General features: G+C 38.1%; 1 protein-coding gene across 7 annotated transcripts in view; it reads left to right on the top strand.

The window, feature by feature from the left end:
- The window catches only part of LOC112451711 (cAMP-specific 3',5'-cyclic phosphodiesterase, isoforms N/G), a 315,563-nt gene that overhangs the window by 194,091 nt on the left and 106,112 nt on the right, over window positions 1–15,360 (top strand). For 2 of the 7 annotated variants that reach the window (XM_025011522.1, XM_025011521.1), the window contains exon 2: window positions 5,677–6,987. The exons of 4 other annotated variants lie outside the window; for them this stretch is intronic. In XM_025011522.1, coding sequence (XP_024867290.1) covers window positions 6,002–6,987 — 986 coding nt within the window. In that variant the 5' untranslated portion in view covers window positions 5,677–6,001. The remainder of the gene's footprint in view (window positions 1–5,676; window positions 6,988–15,360) is intronic. One more of the 7 variants, XM_025011524.1, reaches the window with a different exon arrangement.

Raw genomic sequence — 15,360 nt, 5'->3', positions numbered from 1 at the left:
ATTACGTTATAGAAAGCGCTTTCCATATTAGCGACGTTACAACGTTGCGCGTGTCATTAGAGGGAATCGATAAGAACGTAAGTAAATTCTGCAACTCCGATGAAGCTGTGCCAGCGTACTTGCAGCGTACGGAACGGAGAACTTCTGCACACGATAAATACGCGATAAATACGTTGCAGGACGGCGGTATTTAACAGCGCGAGCTTTTGTTTCCACTTGATTTCGCTCGTATCGGCCGCGCCTGATGTTACACGTGACCCTCTAACATGATTGAGCGCGTAATTTTAGATTAAAGTTATGAGATAGATGTGCAGGTTTATTGCATAACGCAGCGCAGCGCATCGTGCGTTTAATTGTTGGAAGCTTGCCGGCGCAGGTTGCGAAAACAGCCATATTAGGCCTTTGTACAATCGCTTCCGATTTCTGCGTGATATTTTGCAGGATTTTTCCCCGTCGATCTTTCAATGCACGAAGAGATAAACGCGTCATGAACGCGATATATCACTGTTTGCCATCTGATAGTGTATTTCGACATCGTGCAGGATTTTATGAAAAATGGAAATTATATGTAAATAAATATACTCGATGTGAAAATAGTTGTTACGCACTGTTGATTCTGTTGGATATTATAAACAGATGCACACGCATTTCTCCTGCGATGTATCTGCTAAAATGATCGGTATTATTTACATTTAACAGTTCCAACAATACGCAACGAGAAAAGTCAATCAAGTTTTATCGGAAATGGAATTTTTATTAATATTGCATCGCGTTCTAACATTTGCTCTTTCGTATACAAACTTCATACTTATGTTTATTTATGTTTATTGGAGCAGTAAATACTACTAATTTTAATGCAACGACGATTTATTCCTTTAGATTCTCCTCTTTGTTTGATTATTTATTTATTTGTTTATGTTAGTTTACATCTCTTTGAACTTTTTCTAAAAATGCGGAATAAGCTCTTCAATTTATCTGTATACAAGAAACTTGAATTTCAACTCTCGTGCACTTCCGTTACTATCAGTATAGAACGACATTAACCATCCGTTATACCGTTTGCAGTGAGATAGATATTCCATTTTGTATATAACTTCCGTTTGGATTTGCATCGATGCAAAGTTTCCAGTGGCCTCGGTAGTTTCATTGTTACTATGCATAGAAGTTGAATTAATCCGCAGATCTTAGAATTCTGTTTTAACGAGCGCCACAAAAAAACAGATGGTCCCTAATCAATCGAATTCATGTCGCTAACGAAATCCTTCAAGAGGACATTTTCGACTACAAATTGTTTTCATACTGATAGAATATTAATATAAAATACTCTTGTAGGAAAACGCTCGTTATTTTGACACGAAGAAACAAATATGTTGTATAAAATCGAATAGAATTTTTCTGTTATAATTTGATAAGCAACGGTTACTTGCAGAGAGAGAGAGAGAGAGAGAGAGAGAGAGAGAGAGAGAGAGAGAATTTAGTTTCGAGTTATCGTCGGGTAACATTTAGAGAGGAAATCCGCGTTCGCGCGTCGATCCTATTTAAATGTATAGAGATGTATACTCGAGATGAAGTGCCTCACGGTCTACCGCTTGACCGAAATGGCCAAATCGCGTGGCACCGTGATGGATCCAGGTGAAAGGACGAGAATCTAGTCCATTTGACCTAGAGCCCAACGCTTCCCCTAATCTGGGCGCGCCAGCTGGTGCATTGCCGGAATCGATGAGACCGTTATATAGAGCCTGGTAAACGGTTCCAACCGGAAGTGGCGTGTTTCCCCGGGATCCGTACTGAGTGAAGTGTAGCCTTGCCCTGTATCTCGTGACGAAACACTGCGAACGATTTCACGCCGGTGGTCATTAACAAATCGTGACTGTCCGTCGTGTAATCGCGCCAGGTCGGCTATTCATTTAAGCCGGGAACAAGGTCATGTCCCCAGAAATTTTTCACGACCCATTAGTTCGTTGAATTTGATACGACCTACTTTCGAGATGAGACAATCGCAGCTGATTATGGTACGTGCCCTGATTATAGAAAGAGGCTGCAGATTGTGTGACGATTTAGGTGCAGTTTATGGTTCACTGCTGGATTCTCCAAGCGTTTTCATTCAAAGTTTATCTTAGAGAAAGTATTTCTGTTCTATCGATTATAAAATAAATATACGCCATGATTTATGAGTTGCTCAATTTATAAATATTAATGTAATTATTATTGTATGTACTCTTTGCATTATTGCATTATTTGTGACATTTCAATTGTTGTAATTTTCAGTTATAATTTTGACGCTTCTATTATCAAGTAATGTGTGTAACTTCCACAGATACATAGACATGTGATTAATTACAAATTGTATATACTTGCGAATTTATATACTCATTAATATTCATAATGAACATATAATTAGTCAGTATGTATAACACCCATAGTATCCGATATAATTACGTTGATATACAAATACGAAATGCAATACATCTCAATAGCATAATAACTGCGCGATCTCGTCAATTTTCGAATTCCATTGCAATGACAATGAGCGTATACCGAGATTGTATTGTGCAGATTTTCCTTGCCGATGATTTCGTGGAAGCTCGCTATGCATCATGAAAGCGCGATCGATAAGTAAAATGCTAGTAAAGCCTCGCGTGCAATCGGCCACGTAATCTGCAGATATGCTCGAATTGTCCCAACGTGGGCGCCCTTGATAGTTTAGAATAAAAGATCATTCTGAATAAATAGCGCTTTCACGATACGGAGTCCGATTACGAAACTGTTTTTCCATTAAAACTACGACATCGCGTTAATCTCTTTTGAAAGATTAAATACTCGTATTACGCGTCGAGACCATCGTCACAGATAGAAAAACATTGAAATTTCGTAGAAGCTGAAACAGAGCTAAAATTTCGCAACTTCAAGTGCGAAGACTATATCATATCATTAAGATACTCAAAGTCTTAAAAAATAAATTTGTTTTAATATTTAATAAAGAAATTTAGCGTGTAATTTTCAAAAACGTGTAATCGTAATAAGAAATTTAACGGTTTTTCTTTTCGAAGCTCAAAAAGTTGGAATATACGTCCAAAGTTTGATATCCAGGTTTCAATCACGAACTATCAAATATTAAATGTTGAACGGCAGTTGAGCGCGTTTTTAGACGTTAAATTAAGGAAGGTCGTTTTTGCCTGCTGCACTTTGATATAGACGACTAGAAGTTTCGCAAATATTTGGCAGAATTTGTTGGCATCTATTTACAAACCGGCCGATCTGCTAAAAGTGGCAGCGTATCAGCGTTCTTTCCGGATAGCTAAAATAAGTAATTATTAAGCGCGTAGATCAAGTATCTTTGTAAACGAATTAACTATGATTTTCCATATCATTACGGTTTAGAGATTGATAAAATGAAAACGATGTATAGTGACTTGCTGTAAAAGTACCGTAAGCAGAAACTCGGCAAAGAAACTTTTTTAATCAGAAGAAAAATGAACGGAAACAGGTGTAAGTTACACGCGATTCTTATAACTTATATTTTAGCGATTCATTTCAATTTATGGCATTATTCTGGACCGATTTTTAATCTTAGCAGAAAGTTCGTTCGAAATCTCGAATGGCCATCTGATTGACTTCCGGCGCGATGTAATCAACACAGAAGTTGTTTCGAAGATTTGAAATTGCTCGTTAGATTATTATTGCTACGGCACGCGATCGCAGTAATGATCGTCGCATCCCATATTCCGACTTTATCAGGTTCATTGTTGAATTCGCGTCATCACTGTAACGTGATTTCGCTCAGTATTACTCATTAGCCGAAGTGAACTGTGCAATTAACGTGATAAACGTGTGGAATAAATTTATTAACGTTAGACTATAGTACGTAATAGTCGTCTCGATTACAACATTATGTTTACAACTGTTTGAAATAATTTATGCGCGCGCCCACATATATTAATTAATACACTTTGCATGCCGCAACAACTACGCGACCCTTAATACCGCGAATTACTTTGTCCGTGTGAGTAATGCTCGGAACGCGCGCGTTATTTGCTCGCGACTATGGAATATAAAAATCGCGTAAAGTTCTTTTTTTTTATACCTAGAAAATTCTTGTTCCTGAAATAAGCCAGGAAATTCTTGGCATAGAAGCAAACGATTTTTTACGCGATAAATATCAGCGAAAGAAAGAATATATGCGGTCGAGACGTACATTCTGTATCTTTTTTTGATTTAAGAGCTTGTTACTCACGATTGCTGCGATGAGTTCTAGGTACACAAATAACCTGATGGCTACCACTTAAAGCAGTCGGCCGTTTCTCACACATTTGTCTGATACAAATGCTAAAACCAGATGCATTCAACTTAAAGGGGGATGTAATCGAATGACTTCACCGCAGTGCGCCTATTGTACCTACCTATTGTCTCTACCGGTGGCCATTGTTGCGAGCTAGTGTCGAATTCTTGTTCGACAATTGCATGTTACTTGATAGCGAAGCTTTCGAAGTTATGCCCTTCGCCTACAGATGCTTTAATTCTCGAATTTCGCAATGGACATGGTAACTCTAGCGGAAGCTATAAATGTTCTAGTTAAAGAGAGAGAGAGGGGAGGAGGAGATGTCGATAGCAAGAAATTTAATTACGACCGGATTTCAATTGTTTCATTAATTGGATTTATGGAAAGATCAATGATCATTCGCGGACAAACATAGAAAAAATTGAATGTACGCGTGAATGAAAATATTCGTCGTTGCCAATGGAAACATGTTAAATTTACTGAGTATTTCTTCTGTTTCTTACTTGTTTTCTTTTGCACACAAGTATCTTATGCAAATATTTGCTGTGAAAACATAGTCGAGTTTAAGTCGTGAATTTATGCCTTTATTCATAAATCAAACTTCAAGAATATAATAATCATGTATAAAATCTTTTATTCATTTTGGAATAAAAGATTTTATACATAAAAGATGTACTTTTCACATTTTGTAGGAATTTAAATTGCTATTATTGTCGCTATAATCTTTTATGTAGAACAATATGAATTATCTTCTTTGTCTGTGAAAGGATTAAACGCAATATGTAAATGTTTTTGAATTTTTTGATAATTTAAAATTATGATGGTATTCCTAAAATGTGAAATTTACTGAATGGACTGAATTTATGATGGACTCGATTATTTTATGTACTTTCAAACATGCGACATGGAAATAACCGCGTTTTAGAAGTTTGAAACCAATTAACTTGTCTGTAATTGACAAAAATTTGTACAATTGCTATTGTACAAAAGTATAATATCAACGACGAATTTACATCCAGTAAACATTTTTTTAAACGTAACTGTCGATGGTTCAATTTTCCTTTCGACGCTTTAATTTTAGCGTTCCGGTTTAGCGTTTTCTCTTTGATATCACATGCACAGTGTTCAACGTTGAAAATATATTCGTTAACTTGTTATTATTTAAAATATTATTTATTATAGCGTAACAACGAAGTTTAAAAATTAAATATATAACAGATTCAATAATAAAACATTTAATCACTAATGGATTTTGTATGATGTTATTGTTAAGAATTGTTATCGGGATTAATAAAAGTAAAAAAGCAGAATGCAAGAAATAACGTCGAAAGTGGCTCCAGGTGCTCCAATTAAACAAAATTATTTTATAAATATTGAAAAGTAACATTGATTTTCAGTTTGTTGGCTGGTAAGCGACAAGATTGTGTAAATGAAATACACAATGCTGTTGAAAGGAAAGAAGTGCCGAGAACGATGCGTTCCAATCCGTCAACGACAGATCCACATGGAATCGCGAACACGTCCTGCTTGAAAATTTGACATTTCTCGATCGTTTCCTCTTACAACAATCTAAACGGACAAGTTTAATTCTGATGAATTAATCACCTGCGAATAATCTTCTGATCACTTTGCGAGGGCGACATTGCATTATCACAGAAAAAAAAACTTTTTTGTTCTGCAACAGTTTTCGTATTTTCCGAATAATTTAGCGATTCTGCGAAGATGGACGATGATGATACCGAGGACCTGCGTGAGGCGGTCACGTTGGTGAATCAGCTCTCTACAAAAATCATCACGCCTACCTCGAAATTTGCCTCCAAAATTAGTCAGCAGATATTACGAGCGCAAGAGTCGGCCGAAGATTCCGACACGATGGAGGGCGCGTCCGAAAACGAAGTGGAGAATTTGCCGAAAGACGAGGATGCATCGCGATCTATTAAGACGCGCAAGTTGTACGAGAAATGTCGTCACTCTCTAGATATTTCGGACGACGCTGAATCACAGCGTAGAAAAACAACGACGGTGTCGTCTCTTCGTGTGAGCGACAGTTCGCGAACGGGTATCTTCATGGTGAATCGCAGCCCGCAGTCCAGCTCCAGCCAAGAGGAGTACGAGCCCGAGGTAAAGAGCATCTCGAGGCTGCAGGCAACGCAACAGCAACGCCAGCAGCAACAGCATTTGTTGACGGCTGGCGGTGTCAGCAGCCAAGTGACCGCCAGATCGATGGAGAGCCTGCGAACGTCGAGAAATTTCCTGAGCGCCGACGATCGTTACAGCGAGGACTCCAAGTCGATGGAGTCGCTGTCCTCGTCCTCGGAGCTGCACATAGGCTCGTCCAGGAGTCACTACAGAAGTTTCTTGACGTCGTCCACGAGGGACGTGCGCAGGATCGTGACGGTCGAGTCGAAGAGCAGCGAAAATCTCCATCGGGAGGAAAGCCTGAACGCCGAGGTCAGACGCGGCCTGTTCGCCAACACCGGCTTGGAGAGAAAGATACCGCAGCACCTGAGCTTGCCGCCACCGACCAGCATGTTCTCCCTGACCAGTCCGGGCGGTAGCGACCGCAAAATTACGATCCTGAGCCCGCACTCGCCCCTGCAGACGTCCGAGTTCCAATTCGCCTCGCAGACGCTCAAGAGCCGGCGCAAGAAGGCCATCGTATTGCCGAGGTTGGTGTTGCCCCGAAGCGAATCCGAAGTCTTTCTAGAGTGAGTAGTTGACTGATCGAATTTCCTGCTCCATTGTGTTCGTGTTTCCGAGGTAGCTCGAGGCGATCGCTCGTAATGCCCCGTGTTAACTGTTTTCCGGTGTATCGGCTTGTGAAAAAATAATGGAATTGGTAAAAATCGATGGAAATTCATTGCGTAAATTCGCGAACAGATTAAACAACGAGCGGGTTAAACAACGGACAGGTTAAACAACGAACGGGTTAAATGAATACGCGATTTGTTAACAAAGCCAGAGATAACATACGTTTATGCAATTACGATGACTCGATTTTGTGGATACGTCTCCGGGGAAATATCTAATATTTATTATCTACCGCGCTAATCCCACCGAGATGCCAATTATTGCGATGTGAATTATTATTATTTCATTACGATGAATTGGATTTGCTACAGAGTAAACACAAAATTATATATGAAACGCGTAGTACTCTGTGTAGTTGCGCATGTTGATGTTGCAACGATATTACCACGATGCAATTTCTCATCAACTGCATGTGTGAATCAAACATAAAGGCTTTGATTTACGAATTCATACAGCTTTTTTGTTAAAAAAATTATTAAATAACGTGAAACGCGAAAATAGCATAACATTCCAAATTTTTTCTCTCGAGATTAAATTGTCAAGGTTTTTTATATTCAAAATAAAAATCACGGTATAAATTTCTAAATTTTTTCTTATAAACAAGAATAGCAAATTATTATCTATTAATGTAATCTCGAGAAGGAGAAGTAATTGCTTTTGACTTCTCTGTGAGAAGTTCATGGTTTTGTTAAAGACGCAATGCTCCCATAAAACTTTCCGACAAAGAGCCTGCATTGTAGCCCTACCGCCAAGTCAACCGTAATTGTTCTTGTCACTCGTAAGTAGAGAGAAGCGCATTTACCGCAGACTAACTTCTCTTTGTGATGCGAATCGTGCGCGTTTCAGGCATGTTTAAAATTAATTTGATGCTGTTTGATCGAACTACCAGGAATATAGTGTTCGTTTTGTTTACGTTAGAATATTCTACCTCTTGTTCATAAAGCCCTGCGGATATATGTATAGAAATATCTGTGTGTTTCACGATTGCTATACATGGCGCGTTTAATGTTGCGCATTACTACTGCGATGATATCAATTACATAATGATATGATTGAACAGACAATTCTATATGTGCACGCATTACGTTTGCATACATTATTATCTTTGATTTTGGAAATTATATTGTTTATATATAACGGTAATATCTTTTTTTTAAGTGCATGGTTAGATACCTTAGAAATATAAATTAAAAGTTATGAAATATTATAAAACGTTATGTTTTACAAGTTTTTTTCGACGCGAACTTAGAAGCTAATTTATTTTATAAAAGTAGTTAATTGAATAATGCTGAATATTACAAGCGCTTTGTTCTCTTTGTAATAATTACCCTGTTTTATCCGAGGAACCAGTATCGTCTCTCATTTTCTTGAAAGCGCCGCGTAGCGTTATCTTCAGTTATTTTCGGCGCATAAAGCTGAAAACGCGATTACTTTAATTTCCACACAGTTCAAACATGTTACATTTTGCTTTTCTCGTAACAGTCTCTTGTTTCGTGGAAATACGTCGATGCAGAGCCACGCACTATATAGAATCGCTGTTATGTAAAAGGTATTGCTATGCACCTCCTTTATACTTTATTATTTTATTATATAATTTAAAGTTTATTGAGCGAATTACCGAGCGAGAAAAAGTCTTGTTCGCGATTATTCTTTCCCGATTTGGCAACGTTCGCATCTCTCGACTAACATTCTGGCAAACCGCAGTAATTATGTCGTGTCACATTCCAAGTACAAACATGTGTTTGTCGGCCGGTACGCAAACGTTTACCGGGCGTCGTTCAACTGGGACGTATGTTCGAAAATAGATTGCGCGTCTACGATGCTTTCAACCTGGAAATGTCGGCCGATGAATGCGGTGAACAACGCGAGCCACGTATATACGCGCAAGGGAAATGCGGAAATCTTTCTCGTGCTGCTTTCCTCGAGAAATTACGGGCGGAACAGTTTGAAACTATTATATGTAGATATACTCCAATCAGGAATAAAATTGTCTTCCTCTGATCGATACGAACATTCCGTTTCGATGATGCGAAGTATCGTATTTATCTTTTTTCTTTCTTTCCAGATGCTTCGTGCATCTATATTCTCTCGTAACAGGATAACTTTTGAAAGTCAGATCGCAGTCAATTAATAAAACGATATGTTTTTTTATATAAAAAGACTTAGCAGTTCGATATTTGCGCGTTCGAACATGACGGGCTCGAATCGGGTTTAATGTATGCATGAAGAGCATACATCACATGAATTACTCATGAGTGAAAATGTGACTTGCTAAATGTATGGCCTCTTCTGTTGGATATTTTTTCACGAAAAAATTAAATCTTTCTTGGTGCTGTGCCTTGAAGTTGCATTGAAAAATTCTTGGGAAATATTTTCGCAGAACTTTTTGCACTTCTCTTAATTAGGCCTGCACGGAAATCATTGCTATTTACTTTTCTCAGTCTACGAAACAATTCAGTTTAGTAATTAACTAGTGAATTTTTTTGCGAAACTTGTCGAGATAAATTCTACACTTTTGATTATAAAAATTTTTTTAGATTTTGCATGAAATTATAAATGCCGAGTTTTTAATTTCATGCAAAGATCTTCATAAAGGGTTTAGAAAATGACCGTTCGCAAAATACGTTTTCACTTTTAAATTAGGTCGCGAAAATATTTAAACATAATTTAATTTATTTAAATATCTAACATGTTCTTTAATATTTTAAATAATATTTTTTTGAAAATGTAAATATTAACATATATTAATAATTTACATTCGATATTGAAAAATTTATATCAAGTTCGCCAATACATATTTTCGAGGAAAATATTATACATAAAAATAGAATGTTCTATACGCTTTGCTATATTGAATAGGATTAAATTCTAGGTAAAATAATTTTAAACCGCTCTCTTGATACGAACAATATTACGATAAAAAAATACAAGGTCAAAACGTACTTGGAGGATCGTGAGTTAAATTAAGCCTGATTGCTCATACAGCCGCCGTGCTGTACAAAAGCCTTTCATTTTGCATATCGTGGCTGTAGTGCAGTAACGGCTCTGTTTTCTCTTCTCTTACCTGCTGCGTTTAAGATCTTCTAACGTCACTCGTAAAGTGCACCGTCGACCCTTGGCTCGTTAAACGAGACCTTTTGCTGCGTCCGCGAGATGAAACGCAGAATATAAAACGGAGTAAATCGAAACTTGTTTGTGAGAGAATTATGACGTTATATACCGTACACACGCGATATTTCCTTGAAATTGGAACAGAATTAAAACATTTTAAGGGAAATAACTTGTATTTGGACCCGCATGTATATAGTGACCCTTTCACGGCGCTAATTGCCTTTCGCAGGGATTCTGTTTATAAGCTGATTACGATATCCATATTTACATCAATATACAATACTGAGAGAGTACATCCATTAATTCAGAAATTGTCATTCAACCGGTTGTTCATTACTACAGCTATTGATTTGAAAACAATACGCCCGGACCTCGAATTTCATCGCCAATATGCGATTTGAAAACGCTAATTGATCTAACCGCGAAACAACATTGATTTGTTCTTATTTTTCCACAGAAAAAAAAAGATATAGAAAGAGAAGTGGGAAAATCCATGTTTTTAAATCCCAAGTTTAATTTATCTACATTGTTTTCGGTTATCGGCAGCGTTGTTTTATCTCGGATAGTTCTATTGTCTCGCTTGTATCGCTATTTCTCAGCTACTACGGTTATATCTCTGCAAAAGTACGAAAAGCTCTCGTTAACCGCGACAGTGACACATATGCGGTGTTATCGCGCGATATAGGTACTGCTGGCAGCTATAGTAACCATCGTTTTCTTTTAAAGTCAATATTTATGTATAAGTTTAAGTTTTGTGATGTTTTCGACAAACAAAGACGGCGATACTAAAAGAGACAGCAGAAAACGTCGATATGGTGTCAACATGTCATAGATTAAAGAAACGATATGATAATCCAGTTACTTGTTCAATCGCTTAGTTACTTGCCTGGTTGTATACGACGGCCGAGGGAGGGATGGGATGGGATTAATTTCCCATCAATTACGTACCCTTTGACGCACACCGTGCGACATTACAACATAGCTGCGCAGGAATCGCCAAATTGCGTTTAAACGGAATGGCTACTGCGACGCTCTAAGAGCGTGCTGACCGTACGACATGAATAAGCGATTCCATGCTTGAATTTTGACATTTTCCTGCACCAGGTTGTACCAGCGGCACATAGGTATTTACATGCAAGATAAACTACAGGCATGACGGAATGAGAGACTGTTTACTCACCTTATTTCACCGATTTCGTATTTACCTTCGCGTATATACGCGTAACATTACACGCTAATTATTCGATCAATGTTGCAACGCGTTTGCTTGTCGAGTAGCTAGTTGCAACTCCGGATTGAAGTTGGCGTATAGTGGCTCTGTAAACCGTGGTTAACATAACAAATCGCTACGTTGTTTGCAATTCGCAAATCCCATGAACGGATTTCAATATAAAATAGTAATATATTGCAATTTTGTTTTTTGAACAACTTGACGAAACAGTTTTTCCCGCAACGCGACGCGACGCGCGGGAAGTAGTGGATCGTTAACGATACAGTGACTTGACGTATCCGTCCCGAAATTTGTTTCTCATCCGACGCGTCCGATAAACCGCCCATTAATTAGAACGTCTCGCATTTATCACGGGGGAAGAAGTAGGGGGAGATATAATTACCGAAGGAGAGTAGCTCGTAATCAATCTCCGGCGTTTTGAAATTATTCTCTGTCTATTTACCTCGGCCGCATATCCGAGAGCTCAATGGTTTTTTTTATTATTGCAAAAGTTAGTTTATTTTCGACGTTAATGTATTGCAATCGTTGTATATTGCTGAAGTTAATTTAGAAACAACGATGACGGAGCGTTACACGCTTGCTCACGCTCAAAACAGGCAATTTCGAACCTTGTTTCGAACTTCCTCTCGCGATCGAGGCACGTAATGTTGAAACAACGTGACGGGAATACTTATAACATCGTTCAATTCGAATTTAAATATAATATTGACTGCGCCGAATATAAGGCCGATGTTTTATTCTATCTATTTTATTACCGCCAAGCGGTTTGATGAAAGAGCTGAAATATTTACGATGAAGAGTGCTTCAGTAAGAAATGTCTGAGCTTTCGTCATCTATGTATGCATATAGCCATGAATAATGCAACTTGCCGATAATGGCAATATCAACGTCATAGGCGTAAATGCCCAATTAATTACCTCGCATGCAATTTACAAGCTATTCTGACGTGCAGCCAACAGAAACTTAAATGCGTTTCAACCCTTTAGATTTAATATTCCACCTGCAATCGATCATTTCGACGTGTGATCCTTATTCATTCCAGGCCGCTTTATTTTGCCTTGTTTCCTCAACGATTCTTCCGCGAGATCAATAGTAATGCGCCCCTGAGGGTCGCCACGACGACCTTGATTCGTTTAAGATCTAGCCCTAGTTCTACATACAAACTACTTACGAACAATTCTCAAGTGTATGTACCCACATGCGGATTGACGAAACTTTGCGCACGATAAAGTCCGCTCGTAATTGCTTTCCTCGAGTAGGACATCGATTACCTGAGATCTCTCATTCTCACCTTAGAGATTTACTGACATACGTATTTAATTTATTTAATGTATGTTGAAGTAAAATCAATTACCGTTTCTATATCTTTTTCAACACAATTATATCTGATTAAATCTTATATGAAAATGTTCTTTTAAAAATGAATCAAAACTATAAGCTGGCGTGACAGACTGTCATACTGCAAGCGATGATATGCAATATATGTATGCGTAAATCCAATTCATTGTAAAGCAAAGGGTACCTTCCCATTGTATCTTTTCAAGGCCTTCGCAGGCAGGTAAATTACATTTTTCATTCAACATCGCGAGTGTACGTCGCTAGCCGTCGCTAGCATGTACGTCGCGGACATGAAACATAACATTGGCGAGTAAGAGGGAGAGAATATCTTCGGATCAATATGACTGGGTTATAGCATTGGTATTACTGATGGTCGGCGTGTGTGCCAGTTCTTCCAAGTGAAATTGCACATTTCGTTGCGCGTGCAATGAGTCGTTATCATTCGTGTGACGAGCTGGGAATCGGTTAGTATTGTTTCATCTGATGCGCTAATGCTATGTTTGTTCGCGATATGAACTTTGGCAAATACGAAGAGAGCTCGGCGGGCAGAAATGTCGAATTATTCTGCGCAAACGGCATCGATGTAGACATTGGAAAAAAATACTTTAGTAAAAAATTGATATTAAAACGACAACAAAGAGCTGCAGTTTAAATATTGGAACTGCAACTTCTCTACATTTGTTAAATGGATATAGATTTTTCTTCCGTTTGTATTCGTTTACAAACGCAGTAATGCATGCGCTTGTTAGCGCACGACACCGTTACACAGTACCGTTGTATTAATTAACGGAAATTGTGTAATATTGTAACAGCTCCAGATTGCGTAGGTCCTGCAGGTAATCTCACTAATGTGACGTTGTTAATGAAAACAACTGATTTTTGCATCAATTTAATTCTCTTTGCCTCTCAGATTTAATATATATTCCTAGACTCGCGTAAAACAAGCTCAGTTATCTCGTCATTAGTGTAATTTATCACTCTCTTTTTGTGCGAGACGAAATATTGATTGCAACACGGTAGCTGATTACGGAAAATAGACTAATAATGTCAATAAAAACGCGATTGTAATTTCGCGATGCATCAATCTCCTCTAAGTAATTCAGCTGTGCTGCTCATAACACCTTATAATTTAATTACGGCAAACTTTCCGCCAGGTTAGCCGTTCTCTCCCTCCTCTCTCTCTCGTTGTTTCGCGAAACTTGGCCCATCTAGGTAAACCTGACAAGTTATACCACGAGGGAGCGAAAAGCTCGGCCAACACTCAAGACAATCGTCTTGAGATCAACCGATCTTTTCAGGATAGTTTGGTCCTGGTGGAATACTAAGCCGGATAGATCATTACTCCTACGATGAGTATACTGGACTTCTCGACCTACTTTTACTCACGAAGATCTTTCATGTTTTTTTTTCGCGTTATTCTTCAAGCTATTTTCCAACGTTGACGAGGAAGACACGTCATGCGAAATTGAGTCAGTAGTCGCATCTATATTTACAGCTAAGAAGTATAATTAAATATCGCGATCGCAGTTGCGTGAGCAAAAGAAACAAGTGAAGCTATTCTTCACTGTTAAATTCATAGGGTTAAATTAAACTCAATTTTGAGTAATTTTTTTAACTATTCCATAGGTCGCCACTGCTCCTACTCAATATGTAGTGAATTTAACTAAAACAATGTTAATTTGACTAAACCAACGGAGTTAAAATAATCCTATTTTGTTTCAAACTAATAAATTTTGACGCACATGGTAGTTAAAAATAATAAAATAAATCTAACTCCATGGTATTAGTTTAAATTTTATCCTCTAACCTTTAACAGTGTTCAGCGAGACGTTTTACGTTGAATTGTCCAACTGTCAGACGCACGAGACGGATTTGTTGTCGAAAGCTCAGCAGCGAGATTGCGGCGCTCGGCTGCCAAATTGTCCCGTTACATAATCATATTTCTATGCCGGCGCGCTTGTTTAAAATAAATGTAAAAATTAACAATTTTGTTTATGCGTCCTTTCGCGGCGATATCTTACTTCAAATCTTTTCCCGACAGGATATTTTTGTAATTCTCCCGGAGTCCTATAGTCATCGCAGAGACGAAGATAAAATTACATTTTTTATAACAAGATTCTTGCAAAGATAGATCGCGTTTACTCGACAATTTGAAAATCTTATATGCATATGTTTGATTATATAGAACCAGTAAACTCAGAATTTTTTATTTTACATTGACATATATACAGAGTGTCCCAAGTTTTTTCTGCAATGCGGAAAAATTGAGATATCTTCTGTTTTCTTGAACCGTAATTTTCCCGGTGGTGCCATCGCGGAAAATCTTGGAAACTGATAAACTTTCCACGAAAATTTTAACGCAGCACAGCTTCACTGCTGAAGATAATCGTCGCCTGCTTTACCGACTACAAAATCGATCCACAGGGTGTGTATAAAGTTTAGCAGACGAACAGTTCGTGGCAGCACGATGCCGCAGCTTCTGCAATCAATATTCTGTCGGGTCAAACTTTGTTTTCATCTATAAAGTTATACAGCGTATTGCAATTACTTTTTCCTAACTTTTCTCGCGTGAAACATGAAGAAAAATATA

Source organism: Temnothorax curvispinosus, unplaced genomic scaffold, assembly GCF_003070985.1.
Source record: "Temnothorax curvispinosus isolate PA1 unplaced genomic scaffold, ASM307098v1 QBEX01002454.1, whole genome shotgun sequence".
Lineage (NCBI taxonomy): Eukaryota > Metazoa > Arthropoda > Insecta > Hymenoptera > Formicidae > Temnothorax > Temnothorax curvispinosus.
This window is presented reverse-complemented; position numbering and strand designations above follow the sequence as displayed.